The 16,276-nt window shown below is 38.2% G+C and overlaps 1 protein-coding gene across 4 annotated transcripts in view; it reads right to left on the bottom strand.

Annotated features, from left to right (window-relative positions):
* SPATS2L (spermatogenesis associated serine rich 2 like) overlaps positions 1–16,276 on the bottom strand; it is a 165,380-nt gene that overhangs the window by 35,553 nt on the left and 113,551 nt on the right. For 3 of the 4 annotated variants that reach the window (XM_042949639.1, XM_042949637.1, XM_042949638.1), the window contains 2 exons: positions 1,721–1,927; positions 228–363 (listed from right to left, as the gene is read on the bottom strand). In XM_042949639.1, the coding sequence (XP_042805573.1) occupies positions 228–363; positions 1,721–1,927 (343 nt within the window). The remainder of the gene's footprint in view (positions 1–227; positions 364–1,720; positions 1,928–16,276) is intronic. The other variant, XM_042949636.1, reaches the window with a different exon arrangement.

Below are 16,276 nucleotides of genomic sequence, written 5' to 3'. Positions count from 1 at the left end.
CAGACTCCAATGAATTATGTGTATCAGGTTTCTTTTTATTCAAACACTTTCCCTTCATTTTTATTCCCAAGATATATGCCTCTGCCTATAGGACTTAAAAAAAATTCACTGAGGAGTTGTTCTGTGATGTTTATGCATTAAATAAACAATGTTTTCCATCAGATGCTTTTACCTGTAGGAACAGCTCAAGTGCCACAAGTTTATAGTTTCTAAGTCGAATTACTTACCAGTTGTGTAATTCAGCAAAGGCAGCTTTGATCTTCTTCACTGAACTATCCACTTCTTCCTTGATCATGACACGATATCTAGTTAGAGACACAGTGCAGCGTTGCAAATCCTTCACCGATTTCTCAATGTTTGGGCCTACAAGTAATGTCATGAAAAAAATGTTAAATTGAACACTTTATCTTTTTACTTGTGAGCTAAATAGCAACAGTGACAAAAGCAGCTAACTCACCCCACCCCCTAATAAGAGATTTATCTTTTGTTTCTCAATGAAAAAAAAAAGTTCTGTCAAGAAGATGTTTATATGTTTATAACCCAGAGTTTTAAAAATCCACAGTGGGGATATGTATGGCCCCTGAGACTGCTGTGATTTTACCAGTGGGTTCTGTGGGTGGGCCATTCTGGGCATACGTGTCTCCTCTGTGCTTTGGAAAGAGGTTCTGATCATCATGTTCTATCACGAACTGCAGTTTCTTAGAATCTGATATGTCTAAAGACCATTTGTGCTGCTGGCTCTCACCACTCTGTGTGGTTAGAAGCCAGCAGGGCTTTTGGATGAGGAAAATGACATGGAGATTGGGAGAGGTACAAATGAGCTAGAGAGAGGACGGAGCATTGGTGCCAGGTACGCTGGCTCTGGCCCATCAGTCCTGAGCCAGCCCTGTAATTAGAGCAACAGCACTGAAAGCTGCTCTGCAGGCGCCAATCTTGCCTGACTTCCTGAAACCGTCACCAAGGTGTACAGATAGTACAGTGCAAATAGGCGGATTGTACTTATCCCAACAAGGCCATGTTTCTTAGAAGAAAGAAATCTCCCTCCAGAAAAGTAAGGAAGTATATCAAACCAAAGCCAAGGAAATCAGATACAACTAAGGCTGAATGAGAAGGATATTATTTAATCTGCTGGGAATCAGAAAGGAAGTGATTTATCCCCTTTCATTTTTAATACCAGTTATGTATAAAGTATAGCAAAGCTCAAAAAATAATAAAAATATAGCATGTCAGATATAAAACCCTCTTTCGGTGTTACATTGTCTGAAGGTTCTAACACAGAACTGAATTTACATGAAGAAGATCATCTAAAGAAGACATCATCAGCTTCTGGATTCATCTTCATTCAATGCAAGTTAAGAACATGTGTGTCTGGGAAACATTCAGCATTCAAGTTACTAAAAGAGCTCCTGCATTAACATTTGCTTCCTAAGACATTAGGGTAGAAAGTATTTGTGGTGCAAATTTATCCATGCCTACAAAGAGAAGAATGACCACAGAGAGGCAGAGAAAGGGGATGTAATTCCTCTTAAACACTCGAGACCTTTGATTTATATGGGAGGAATCACATCTACTTTTCAATCTATGTTGGTCACAGAAAGAAAGGCAATTTCATGTGCATCTCTCTTCACTAAGCAGCATCTTTTGGAAAGTTCTATCATTCTGGCACTTCTCTGTGTGTGTAAAATAGGTTGAATCATTTGTGCAAAAGAAATCACTTTACCTCTTTTCTTTGCCAACTCATCTGGCTTTATTTCAAGATGAGCTGCAGGGGTATTGGACTTAACAGGAGATGTTTTTGCCTTAGGCTTGCTTGGGTTACAAGGCTGCTCAGCTGACCACTGTAGGCCATCTGACCCCTCTGGTGTTCCATGTATAGGTTTGGGGTTCCCATCTAAGGACAGTTTCTGTTGCAGTGGTCTGTTGCCTTCTGTAAGAAAACACCAAATAATGACTGTGAAGTGATAAGCTAAAAACACTGATGAGAAAGTGATGGGGGGGGGGGGTGCCAAGATTTTCATTTTGTTTACATGTTGGCAACAATGTCCTTCATTGCAAGCAGTGAGGAAACTGTTTTAATAGAATCTCTAGAAGATTTGAGGATGTACTAGAAAATAGAGCCTTGCACTTGGGAGTTGGTAGACCTGGGGTGGGTGTTTTGGCTCTGGTAATTACTTGCACGGTGACCCTGGGCCAAGCCACTTAACATCTCTGAGCCTTGGTTTCTTCACTCATAACAAAGGTTATTTATTAGGAGATGAGAAGATTTTTTTTCCCCATTCAGTAAAGGTATAGGCATCTTTAAGTATGATTTCATATGGAGGCTATAAAAATGCAGCCCTCCTATCTCCAAGCGCTACATTAATGTCTTGTAGTATTTTATTCTGAATTAATGAAGGCAGAAGAGTGATTGGAGATAGGGCAAGAATGAAGTGACAACAGGTACTATAATCATTTCACTTAATTTATGGAGGGATTAAATTGGGAAACATCATAATATCTCAACTATATTTAAAATCTAGGGAGTCAAAGTCTCTCTGGAGCTTTAATAGATGTAGCAATAAATTAGCAGCACATTGCTTTCAGCATCTTTTAAAGGTAGGTTTCTATTAGTTATTGCTGGAGTGAATTAAATGGCACCTTAGTGGCCTGAGAAGGAAATGTATCACCCTTAACATCTTACTCACAACCAGAGAAAGCTATGGGTGTAAAAAAAGGGAAGCCAGCATGTTTTGAAGGCTAGGTTCTTAGAGAAAGCTGAGTGTAGTAGAAAGAGTGCAGGTTTAGACCCAGGAGACCAATGTTCTGAGCTTCCCTATGTCCTGCATGAGCCTGTAGGAATGACTTCACTTTTCTGGCTGACTGTGGCTCACTTTCAAACAGCGCACAACGTCATCTCTATGAATCCCAGCCCCTTTCACCCTGCCTCACTTCTCTCTGCTCTCATGTTGCCTCTTAAAAACTTACTGCCTTGTATTTTAGCACAAGGCTTATGTGTCTGCCCTTCATCCTTGCCTTGAGGAGGCTAGGACTCCCTTGAAGTCAAATACTGAAATTGGATTCATTTCTGAAGCCTAGTACTGTGTCTGGCTCAATAGCTATCTGTAAAATTGTGACTGAATTAAAGTACTCTTAAAATGATTTCACAGGAAAACAAAAACAAAGAACAAACAACATTTTTCCTAATACTTGTCACAAACATTATAGAGACTGTACTCAGAAAGTGCACAAGAATATGATCTGGGTCTTAGTCAATTTGATATTAGACATTAGCCCATTTAAGACAAGTGTAAATTTGACTTTACTTGAATCCATCTATCAAGAAAGCACAGCATACATTTTATGGTCTGAATGATGAATACTCTTTAAAGGTAAATTACATTACACAATGAAATGTTCAGCAAAGGCAGTGAACAAGTTAAATACTGAAAACACCATTTCCTCCAGCAATGATTTAAATGGTAAACAGATTTAAATGGTATTTAATGGTAGTAAACAGATTTAAATGGTAGTATACAACTTTATCTTTATGTATACTAAAGGAGAACTTCAGTATAGGGCAGTGGTTGTCAAGATTTAGTGTGTGTGAGTTCTCCCTCAGTGCTTGTTACAAATGCAAATTCCTGGACAACGCATCCAGGGATTCTGATTCAGCAGTGGGCCCATGATTCTACTTGCCAGGCGATTCTGTTGGGGTGAAGGTGGATGGCACCACCCACCTGGAGAAACTCTACTGGAAAAGATGGAAAACTAATTTTTTGATGAGTCTGTAAATGTTTTGTTAAAATTGTGGTTAAGGACAGGCTGGCTCCAACTCATTCCCTCTCTAAATCATAGAGAAGATTCAGCCTTGGTGAAATAGTATAAATTGAGAATCTAAAATATAGCTTATTGTGCATAGTGTAGTAAATTAGTCTTATTCTTGAAAATAAGGGGATTTGTATTATAGCCTAATGGAAATAATGACCTTAGAATGAAGGGAAAAAATTATTCTGTTGGATGCTTTAGAATTTTAAATGGAAGGCAAGCATGCAAATGAGCATGAGTTCAGTGACCTAGAGCTGAAAATATTTTGTTTGTGTCTCAGAGAACTGGTATGTGGGCTACTGCTTCGTTTTATCATTCATCCAACAAATACCCATTGAGAAATCTGAGTAGCAGGATTTTTTTTGGGTCCTGAAAAGCTGTCTCATTATTGGTGGAAATCGCTGAACACTGGGAAGATCTGAAATTCTCAAAGATGACTTGGATGTATTTGCACGTTGGCTGTACAGATCTGTCTCCAAATATAGTAAAGCTCTGGGGCTCTTTCACATAAAAGCTGGTGGTGTTACTCAGCTATAACAGAATTAGGTTCATCTTAACCATGAATCCTGACATTTCTAGCAACAGAATAATGGGGGTTCTTTCCTGGATACAGTGATTTCCCTCTAACATTATGGCCAGAAGTACCATCGGTTCTTTATCTTTCTGGAATCTACTTGTAAACTTCACCAGCCTGTAGCTTACCAAGAGTTGATTCCTATCCCTGTCCAACAAGGTAGTCACTAGCTATATGTGGTTACTGAACACTTGAAATGTGGCTTGCCTAAATTGAGATGTGCTGAATTAAAAATATTTCTTGGATAATTTAAAAAATATTGACCATGTCAAGATAATAACATTTTGTGTATATTAAATTACATAAAATATATTACCCAATCTAATTTACCAGTTTCTTTTTACTTTTTTAATGTGGCTGCTAGAAATTTAAAAATTACATCTGTAGCTCACATTATATTTCTACTGAGGAGCATAATCTAAATCAGAAGGAGCGTGAGATTATTGGTCTAAAATCTGCAATCACTATTAATTCTAGGCTAAGAGAGTATTGATTTTAGTGAAACCTTAAAATATCCTCTGAAATTTCTACATGAGATAAGTGGTCACAGAGTGATATATGTCTTGTTCATCACTACATGCTTGGTGCATAGTAGGTACCATGATGAGTACTGAAAAAATGAATGAATGAATCAGCATTACTTTGGTACTTCCCATGCCTGGGACCCTTCTAGTTAGAGGGAGCCTAGTTTGATATGTGTCCCTGGTTGTGACTTTATCCAATATTCATCAAATACTTGAACCCAAGTAGTTACATCTTAGAAAGAAACGTTATCTCTGGAAACACCCAATCTGCCCAGATTTCAATAAATATTATATACAATTTAATTTTTATTTATTTTAGTTTAATCTTAAGAATGGCTCTTAGAAGCTTTAATGTTTTTGAATTTAACTATCACCTGAGCCTTCCCTTTGTTAAAAATATTTATCAAATCCTAACACACATGGTGTATATCTTCCTGAGTATCATTCTGGTTTCTGATTCAATCTAACTCAACAGACATATATGGAGGGCCCACTACGTGCTAGCACTGGCTTATTCACAGGAGATAAATGAGACACAGTCTCTCTGCCTTTAACAACTAATATGTAAAATGTGAAAATGTAGCCTAAGACCATAGCATAGTAAACCTGAGTTCACTTTTCCCCACTGAATTATGTTGGTACCTTCGCTGAAAATCAATTGACTATATATGTGTAGTCTATTTTTGGACCACATTCCATTCCATGGATGTAGTTGTCTATCCTTACCCCTAACACCACATTTCCTGTTTACTGTAGCTATATAACGAGTCTTAATATCAGGTCATATATGCCCTCCAACTTTGCTCTTCTTTTTCAAGATTGTTTTGGCTATCTTAGGACCTTTGCTTTTCAATGTAGATTTAAGAATCAGCTTATTTCAGGGCACGTGGGTGGCTCAGTTAAGCTTCTGGCTCTTGATTTCAGGTCATGAACTCGTAGTTTGTGGGCTCAAGTCCTGCATTGGTCTCCATGCTGACAGTGTGGAACCTGCTTGGGATTCTCTCTTTCTCTCTCTGCCCCTCCCCTGCTTGAGCTCTCTCTCTCTCTCTCTCTCTCAAAATAAATAAACTTAAAAAAAAAGAATCAGCTTACTTCTACAAAAACAATCAGTATCTTTCTACAAGAAATCGGATGGGATTTTGATTGGGCCTGAGTGGAATCTACAAATCAATTTGTAGATAATCAGTATCTTAACAATATTGCATCTTTTGATCTTTTAGCATGATACATCATACCATTTATTTAGCTTTTCTTTAACTGGTCTCAGCATTGTTTTTCAGTTTTTAGTGTCTTGAACAACTTTAGTTAAATTTATTCATAGGTATTTTATGTATCTTAGGTTATTGTATAGTATTTTTAAAAATTTCATTTCCCAATTGTTGGCTGCTAGAATGCAAAAATACAACTGAGTTTTTATATATTGAACTTTATACCTAGATACTTTGTTAATTTCCTTATTAGTTTTTTTTTGTAGATTTCTTAAAATTTTCTTTATAGGCAATAATGACATCCTTAAATGCAGTTTAACTTCTTTCTTTCCAAAGGTTAGGAATCCTAGGTTAGTGCAATGTAGAATTGCAGTCCTTGCATTGCTCTGATCTTAGGGAAACTGCATTCAACATTTTATTATTAAATATGACATTAACTGTAGAGCAGATTTTTCATATGCTTATTGGGAAATTCTCTTATATTCCTAGTTTTCTGGGAGTTTTTATTATTTTGCCAAGTGATTTTGTTTCACTAATTGAGATGACCATATTGCTTTTCTCTTTTGTTTTGTTAACACAGAAAATTACATTAATTGGTTTTTAAATGTTAAGCCAACGTTGCATTCCTGGGAAAAAGCACACTTGGTCATAGTGTACTATCTTTTTTATGTATTGCTTACTTCAATTCGCTAATACTTTGTTGAAGATTTTGCTTCTTTATTCATGAGCAATATTGTTCTGCTTCTAATCTTTTTCTTTGTTATAGGTCACATTTGATTGCTTCTTGTGTGGATTTATTTTACACAACAAAACATAAACTGTGGTGGTTGTTTTTTTGCTAACAGTACCAAAGAAAACAAATCTTCCTCTTGGGAGAAATACAGGACTTAGATTCAAAGATTTTTCATAATCTATGTATAGACATGTATGTGTTCAGACTTGGAAGTTTCTGAAAACTCTTTTTTCTTGTTAGACTTTACTTTTCAGTGAAAGTTTTATTTACTTATAAGTAGGCTGAAAGAAGTACACATAGAATTCAGGTCTAAGTTTAAGAAATGTATAACCATAAGAGTAGGTCTAAAGAAATTATTTTAAGCCACTGAGTTAAGATCTTCCTAATACACAGTAAAACACATTGTCTGATGATGATTAACATTGTAAAGTATTGTGAAGTAGTTCTACTTAGAAAAAACTGATAAAAAGACACAGTATAATTTAGTTGTTATAAAATTATGCCTAAAATTTCTAATGTCTGTGTTGCTTAAAGCATATTACATTCACTTAAAAGTAGTTAAGTGAATATGTTAGTGTTTTATGATAACTGATAATAATAATAATAATAATAATAATAATAAATTAGCTCTTTGATCATAATCTTAGTGTTTTTAAATATTCACAAAGAACAATGCAAATGGAAATTAAACATTTTAAAATGTTCCATTGCCCTATTGTCAGTTTTACAAATGAAAACAATAAGATTAGTCCAATCTTTGTGGACAGCAATATATTAAAAATTACAAAAATATTCATACTCTTTGACCCCAATAATTCCACTTCTAAGAAAATATGCCAATTAAATAATCATAGTTGTTTATAAAGATTTATATATAAGAAGTATTCACTATAGCATTATTTATAATAGTAATAAACAAATGGAAACAATCCATAGGGACAATAGTTTGGGAATTAAAAAGAAATATGTCAAATTCATAAGAACACAATGTAGCCATTAAAATAATGTCTTTAAAGAATATATAATGGTATGAGGTAATGTCTGTAATGTCATGTTAATGAAAAAGAATACAAAAGTTCACATACTACATAATGTGATCTTTGGTTTAAAAAATCCTATATATCTGTGCAGTTAAGAAATTCTGAAATGAAAAAAAAAAAAAAAAAAAAAAAAAAAAGAAATTCTGAAATGAAATTTAACAGTGGTTGTTTCTGTTTTTTTTTCCTTAAACCTTACTGCATTTTTAAAATTTCTTCATTAGTATAAATTTCTTTTAAAATCAGAAATACACATCCCCAAAGGCAAGGGAATTAAAAGCAAAAATGAACTACTGGGACCTTATGAAGATAAAAACCTTCTGCACAGCAAAGGAAACAACCAACAAAACTAAAAGGCAACCAACGGAATGGGAAAAGATATTTGTAAATGACATATCGGACAAAGGGCTAGTATCCAAAATCTATAAAGAGCTCACCAAACTCCACACCCGAAAAACAAATAACCCAGTGAAGAAATGGGCAGAAAACATGAATAGACACTTCTCTAAAGAAGACATCCAGATGGCCAACAGGCACATGAAAAGATGCTCAACGTCACTCCTCATCAGGGAAATACAAATCAAAACCACACTCAGATATCACCTCACGCCAGTCAGAGTGGCCAAAATGAACAAATCAGGAGACTATAGATGCTGGAGAGGATGTGGAGAAATGGGAAGCCTCTTGCACTGTTGGTGGGAATGCAAACTGGTGCAGCCACTCTGGAAAACAGTGTGGAGGTTCCTCAGAAAATTAAAAATAGACCTACCCTATGACCCAGCAATAGCACTGCTAGGAATTTACCCAAGGGATACAGGAGTACTGATGCATAGGGGCACTTGTACCCCAATGTTTATAGCAGCACTCTCAACAATAGCCAAATTATGGAAAGAGCCTAAATGTCCATCAACTGATGAATGGATAAAGAAATTGTGGTTTATATATACAATGGAGTACTATGTGGCAATGAGAAAGAATGAAATATGGCCTTTTGTAGCAACATGGATGGAACTGGAGAGTGTTATGCTAAGTGAAATACGCCATACAGAGAAAGACAGATACCATATGGTTTCACTCTTCTGTGGATCCTGAGAAACCTAACAGAAACCCATGGGGGAGGGGAAGGGAAAAAAAAAAAGAGGTTAGAGTGGAAGAGAGCCAAAGCATAAGAGACTCTTAAAAACTGAGAACAAACTGAGGGTTGGTGGGGGGTGGGAGGGAGGGGAGGGTGTGTGATGGGTATTGAGGAGGGCACCTTTTGGGATGAGCACTGGGTGTTGTATGGAAACCAATTTGACAATAAACTTCATATATTGAAAAAAAATAAAATCAGAAATACAAAATCCCTAATTATCTTTAAAAAGCAGCATAGCCACTTTACTAAATTTCACCTGTACTTTACATATTCTATCACTAATAATTCAGTGAAGACCATGAGAAAGGCTTGTTTGTCTGAGTGCCTATTGTGTCCGGTGTCTGTTTCAGGCACCAGAACAAGAATGGTGATCAAAGACAGATGTGGCCCCCATCTTTCCAGAACTTGCAGTGTATTAGGAAGACATATAAATCACACCAGCACACAGACAAATGTAGAATTACAATGATGGTAAGTGTTATGAAAGAAAAGTACATAGCATTCTGCAATCTGTAATTGGCATATTTGATGTAGGGACAGCAAGGAGTAACTCCCCAAGAGATAGATCCTGTGAGCTCATCAGGTAAGAAGGCAGGAAAGTGCACTCTAGGCAGAGACAGCATTTAAGGCAGGAGAAAGCCCTGTGTGCCAGTTATCAAGTTATTTTCTCTTGGCTCAAATCCACCCTTCTTTGCCTTACTTTGTGATACAGGAGCTGGCCCCTGCAAACGATTCTCTTTTGCCAGCTCACAGAATGTTAGCTTTATCAGTGGAGGGCAATAAAGTGACCACGCAGGGCTAAGAGGACAGGAATACACTTCTCTTCTAGTTCCGGTTCTTTGTTGTTAATGCTTATCCATCACAGGAGGTGGGAGCCATGCAGAAGAGCTCCAGCTGCAGTCATGCCATGGTCCCTGCATCCCCCGCACTGGCAGTGGCTTCAAGCAGTTCCAGTCTATCTACACCCTCTGGCAATGGTAAAGTTCTTCTACAGAACAGCTTAGTCCATGCCCTGTGACAGTTTTTGTTTGTCTGTTTGTTTGGTTGTTAGTGTAGTTGTTTTGCTGCCACAAGGTTGCATGTTCCACATGCTTTCAATGAGGTCACAATCTCAATCTTGGATTGGAGGGCTCTCTTTATTGTCCAGCCTTTCTAGAGACAGTAACTACTCTCCTGCCATGTCTAGAACCCTTAGAATCCTCATTTATTCCTTTTAGTAGTTAATCACCTCTTCGTGTTTCTAGTGTTTTAGTTAGTAATTCCCTGTATTACATTCCTCCCATTCAAATAAACTGTGTGGTTCCGGTCTCTGGACTTGAACCTGAATGCACACACACAGTCTATATGAGGGACTGAGAGGGGACCAGGAGGGTTGGAGTAGAGACAGCAAGAAGGAGCAGGCCATTCAGTGAGGTTGCAGCATCACTTAGGGGCCAGACCACGCTGGGCCTGTAGGCCACGGTAAGACTTTCGGTTTTTATCTTAAGAGTTCAGATTTGTGTTTTGAAAAGGTTTCAGGATATAGAATGACTTAGAGGGGAACAATCTAAAAGCTAGGACATTAATCAGTGGACTCGTACAGCGACATAGGCAAGAGAGGATGATGGCTTTGGTGGGGAGGCACAGGTAGAGACTGTGAGAAACAGATGGGTTCTAGGAACATTTGGAAAAGAAAATCGAGAGGACTTGTTGATGGATTGGATGAGGAGAAGATGTCAGGACTGATGTCTAGATTCCTGGCTTGCACATTGGATGGATAGTTCACTAAGATCAGGAACACTAAAAGAAAGCTAAGACTGGAAGGGAGATCATGAGTTTGCTTTAAGCATATTGTCGAAGTGCTTTGAACTGTTGAAGTGAAAGTGTCAAGTAAGAGTCTGGAACACAGAGAGGAGCCTGGCCTGGGAAGAGGAATTTGTGAGCCAGCTTACATAATTAAAACCTGGGCATGGTTGAAATGATCTAAGAAGACAGTACAGGGTCTTATAGGAGAAAGGACTTGGAACAAACCAAGTCTTGACAGGCTGTACCAATTAACAGCCTACGTAGAGAAGAATGACCCTCAAAGGAAAAAATGGAGCAATGAAGATGGAGGGGAAATCAGGAGGGTGTCATGTCAGAGGAACTGAAAAGAAAAAATAGAGTCCTTAAGGATCGTGTGATCAACAGCACTGAATGTTACAGACAGAAAAAGATAAAGTACAGATTGGAAAATGCGTGCTAAATTTAATCCACTGAGGCCATTGATAATCATCGTGGGAGCAATTTCTTTGGAGTGATGGGGCTGTAAGCCATACTGAATAAGATGATAAGTGAGAGACAGAGGTGAAGAGATGACGGTGAGTAAAGATAATTCTTTTAGCTGTTACAGAATAACGGTCTAGTGATAAAGCCCCAAGAAAACTCTCTTCACATTACAGTGACAACGCACCTGGATTTGCATGGTCCGTCATTCTTCTGTCACTGCATGACAGGATAATTAACATAGAGTCAGAGGAACCAACAACTTTGAAACAGAGACCCAAACAGACAGGTTTATTTCAAAGACATAATGTCTGTTGGTTCTGCCTCTTTGTAAGTTCTTTATCAAAGACAGATAGACTTTATTATTTCAAGTCCTATTAAACTTGATCAGATCGGTGGGCATAAAGCTGGTAACTTTCAGATTGGAAGCAGACCTTTTAGTTTTATTTACATTACCTTTCAAGGTCTCATTTGTTACTAATACCTTTACAGGTTTATTTATATTAAAAGATAATAGATAAGAAAGTCAATGAATTAAGCTGCCCAATGACACAAGGTGGACAATTTCCCTTAATTTGTTTCACTGACTTATTTCACTGAAAAACAGAGTCAATTCTCACTATATTTTGATAGAGCCATTTAAATCTTTGTTCAAAAATTTAAAAAACAATTTTTTTTGGAAGGCCTTTTGTTCTTTGCAAGGAGTGCATTCCATTTAATTAAGTCTCTTTGTTACTGAAATCGCCATAACAAAGTATGGGTGGGAAGTTATGAAGATATCAGCTCTTCAGAGAGAGTAGTTTTGTGTGTTTGCTGCAGGGTTGCAGCAAAAGTAGTTTTCAAATGAGAAGGAGAAGGGAGAGGGCTGTGGATTTCACTCTACCCGGGTGACAGAAAAATACCCGAGGGGTTGTGTGTTTCCTATGCCCTCCTGTCACTACACCCCATGTCTGTGTCTGTCTCTTTCTGCTTTGTCACACCCGGAGAAAGGAAGCAGAGGTCTTGGTCATGGAAAATGGAGTTGAAGGCCTCCCCTAACGTTCCCCAAACAGTTCTGACATGGTGCTGCTGAGGGTGTGAAACTGAGGGTGTGACTGCACAGCGCACAACCATGAACAGGAGCTAACACTGAGTATTTAGATGCTAAAATAATCATTAACGAGGAGTGAGAATAGCAATTACTGTGCTTCAAATGTAAACTTTCAAAATGCGAGTTCATAGGACACTACTTAGTATCGGCTACATAGATTAAGAAAGTATTGTATCTTTAATTTAAAAAAAGAGTAAAAAGCCCATGGTTATGGCTCTGCAAGGGTTTCAGCTAAAGTCCTTAATTAAGGTTTAAATAAAACATTGGCTGCTTGGACCACTGTAACCTGGTGTGGGAGAACCTGCTCTGAGGCCTCTGGGTCTCAGCTCCCATGTCTCCTCTTCAATCACTCACGGGACATGACGGCCTTATTTCAGGTTGCTACACACCTGATCTTGACCCCTGCCCTGATCTCTCTCCTACTCACTGCCTTCGCAACGTTTACTATCATCTAGAATTCTCGTGGTAACTTAGCTGTATTCTGATTTATTATGCATCTCTTCACCTCACCTTCCAAAACGTATGCAAACTTCATGAGGGCAGAAGTTTTGCTGTCTTGTTTGCTTCGTCTAGAATTCCTGGCTCATGTCAGGATGCTTAAAAATGTTTACTAGACACATAAATGATCTGAGGGTTGACTCTATGCCGGATGCTGTGCTAATCACTTTAGACACCTCACTGCATACCACAGTCTTGTAAAGTGGAGTCATATTTTCTATTTTGCAGGTGAGGACACGGAGACACAGAGTGGCTAACTTGTCCCAGGTCACCTAGCAAGCGATGAGGCCAAGACTTGAATCCAAACACCTCTAATGCTAAAGCCTGGTTCTTAGCTACAATATTATATTGCTTGGAGGGCTGGCACTGCCGAAATCCTGGAATATACACATTTGGCTTTACTATTAAAGTTCCAGGCAAGCTGCTTTCATCTTGTTGATCTTTTCTAATCCTCTGGTCCAATATAGGGGCTTAGAGAAGCAGGGGAGATAATCTTGAGGCTAGGACTGACAGTAGCATTAAAAAAATCTGCTTGGAAATCCTATAGGAAACCTCATACCATAAAAATACTGTGAAACAGTCTGGTGAGGTGTGTGTGTGTGGTGGTGTGGGGTGTTAACAAGACGCACGAATGAGGGACAAGCAGCGAACATTCTAAAATAACGGGATCCTTTCTCTCATGTTTGGTTCCGCTCACTTTGAGAATGAGAAAGCAGTTCTGTGCCAGTGCCATGCCCAAATAGACAATGTGTATTGTCAAGGCAAAATGACTGGGCTGCTCCTGTTCTGTGATACAGAGCAGATTGTGAAGTCCGGTTTGTGCAGGTCAGTGAACACAGCATGGAGCTTTCTGTTTGAGACAGGTAACGAATAACACAAGAGCTGGCTTCCCAGGATGCTTCACAAGACCAGGGGACACAAAGGAAGCCTGCTGGCCGTCAGGGGAGCTGAAGCCAAGAAAAGCCCCGCCTCAAAGTTTCTCTCAATGGAGTCAGTTGGTGGCCCATAATCCGGCTCCTTTCCTATTCAGTGGGAATTGTGTCCAGTGAGAGAAAGCCACACAGGAATTTGAATTCTTATTCTGACCTATCCGGTGATAACCACCTAAACATTTCAGTAATACATGCCTTAAGAAAAGTAGAGCAGGAAGAATATTTAGGAAAATTGAACCCTAAAGTCATAATGTGCTTTAGACATTTAGATGGACTTTAGGAAAAAAAATGATCCTTGGCATTACTTTTGGTAAAAATAAATCTTAATCTATTCCTTGTCTGACTTTGTACTTGGACACAGAATGATCATGATTGGATTATGTAAAAGATCTAATTTGAGCTGTTATTAAAAATTCCGAAATACAGAAAAAAAAAAACTACTCCAAGGCTTAAAGAAGTAATTTTGTACTAAGTTTAAATCAAACTCCCAAACTTCTAAGCTACATGCTGACAGGCAGCATTGTCCCACTCGACAGTGCTATATTTACAGCCTGCAATGATGATGCGTTTGGTGGTTATTTTTCACGTAGGAAGTCACACTAACACCCCTGAACCACCTGCATATATCTTAAAGCTAACTTCTCCCCTACCAGAAAGTGATTCTGTTTAAAATTTTTGAAAAAGAGAAATCTTGAATGTCAAGGTGTTATAAAAAGATAAAATGTGTGTTCCACATGTTCACAGCCTGCTGCCCAGCTGGGCATTCAGGGCAAGCTTTCTTGAGCCAGTTTCATTATTGGAAAGATTGATAAATGCTCCACTGCAAGCAGACTGGAGATTTCTTTTACACTCATACTTTGAACCCACTCAAGTACAGAATATCATTATATGGCTTTGTTAGGATTACCTTTTCCTAATTTTTCAATTATACATCATTTAGGAGTTATGGAGCCCACGGTTTCAGCAGAGACTCTATGAATGCATGCATTAAATTACAGGCTTTTGCAAACTAAAAAGAGTTACCCCAGGGGTGCGGGTTATCTTCTCAACCTGAGGGGCTCTAGCTTCCTCGGCAATAAAGTGAGGAGATGGGCTTCAAGGATCACTGCCATCCTTTCCGGTGCCAAGGCTCTACATTCAAAATGGGGTACAGAATGTCCAAGACCTAACACTCATCTGTGAAATACCTGTTAGGGGTCTCGGGGTTTCCAATGGATTGGATGAGCATTTCAAGGCCATTTCACAGTTTTGGCACCACCTTCCTGATGAACTTTCATTATCTTTGGGAAGGAAAACCTAACTAGTGACAAACTCATTTTTAAATTTATGAGTGAGCTGCTGCTGATGTTAATGGTCAACCAGGAGGATTCCCCTCCTTTTGCAAAATCATCTAATAATCTTCCATGATCATCATTCAGTCCTTAACAGGAAAATTTACATGAAGTATAGATTTGAAGTGAACCAGTAACATTAACAAATAATATTGACATATTTCAATGCCTTCATGCTAAACTTACAAAACTGAAAGGATATTGGGATGGCTCTTAGTGCAATGAAGGATTCTTCACACAAAGTTTCATGTTAGAGTTTACAAAAACCTCCTTGTACAGAGAACTCCTCCAGTGGGTACTTAATTTTCAAGGCAGCTATCCACTGTGAAGTGAAGCGCTTCAATATTGAATTTGCTCTAATGTCATATACTTGATAGAGTTACCGAAATTGTTTTAGAAAGAAGGTATAAATTATAAGTAAATGAACAAACATACGTGCTAGGCTTTTAGTCTGTGATTGATATCAAAACAGCAACTTGAGTAATTAGATTTTGAAAGTAATTCATGTGAAAGCAATAACAAGCAAAGTTGGGAATCTGCCACTCAATTATTTAATTTCTTTCCCCTGCCCTTACTATAAATCAAAACATTCTCAAAACTGTAGGCATAGTAAAAACTGAATTAAAAAATTCCTGGAAAATTTAGATTCTAAAGGGAAATAGGCTATTTTTTTTTTTTTAATTTTTAAGTTTATTTATTTTGAAAGAGAGAGTCAGCACAAGTAGGGTAGGGACAGAGAGAGGGAGACAGAGAATCTCAAGCAGGCTCCACACCGTCAGCATGGAGCCTGACATGGGGCTCGAACTCATGAAACTGTGAGATCATGACCTGAGCCGAAATCAAGAGTCGGACACTTTATCAACTGAGCCACCCAGGCGCCCCTGTTGGGTTGGTTTTAAGGAAGCATTGCACAGTAAGGATGATCTGAATTACGGCACTCACTATTAAGAGAGTTGGTAGGTAATGTGTTTATGGAAGAAAATTAGTGCTTCGTGAGCAAGTTGCAAACTCACTAGTGTGCTGTGTAGCATGTCAGTTATTTAATGTATTGCTTCCTCACTGGAGCCCTGATTTGGGACATGTCACCAGGAGATGTTCTGTTTGCATCATCTTCTGCTGGACTGAATTGTTCCTAGGCAGGGCCTGTCTTACTCAGAGACTGCAGA

Source organism: Panthera leo, chromosome C1, assembly GCF_018350215.1.
Source record: "Panthera leo isolate Ple1 chromosome C1, P.leo_Ple1_pat1.1, whole genome shotgun sequence".
In the NCBI taxonomy this organism is placed as follows: domain Eukaryota; kingdom Metazoa; phylum Chordata; class Mammalia; order Carnivora; family Felidae; genus Panthera; species Panthera leo.
Note: the sequence above shows the minus strand (reverse complement) of the source record. Positions and strands in the feature narration are given on the sequence as shown.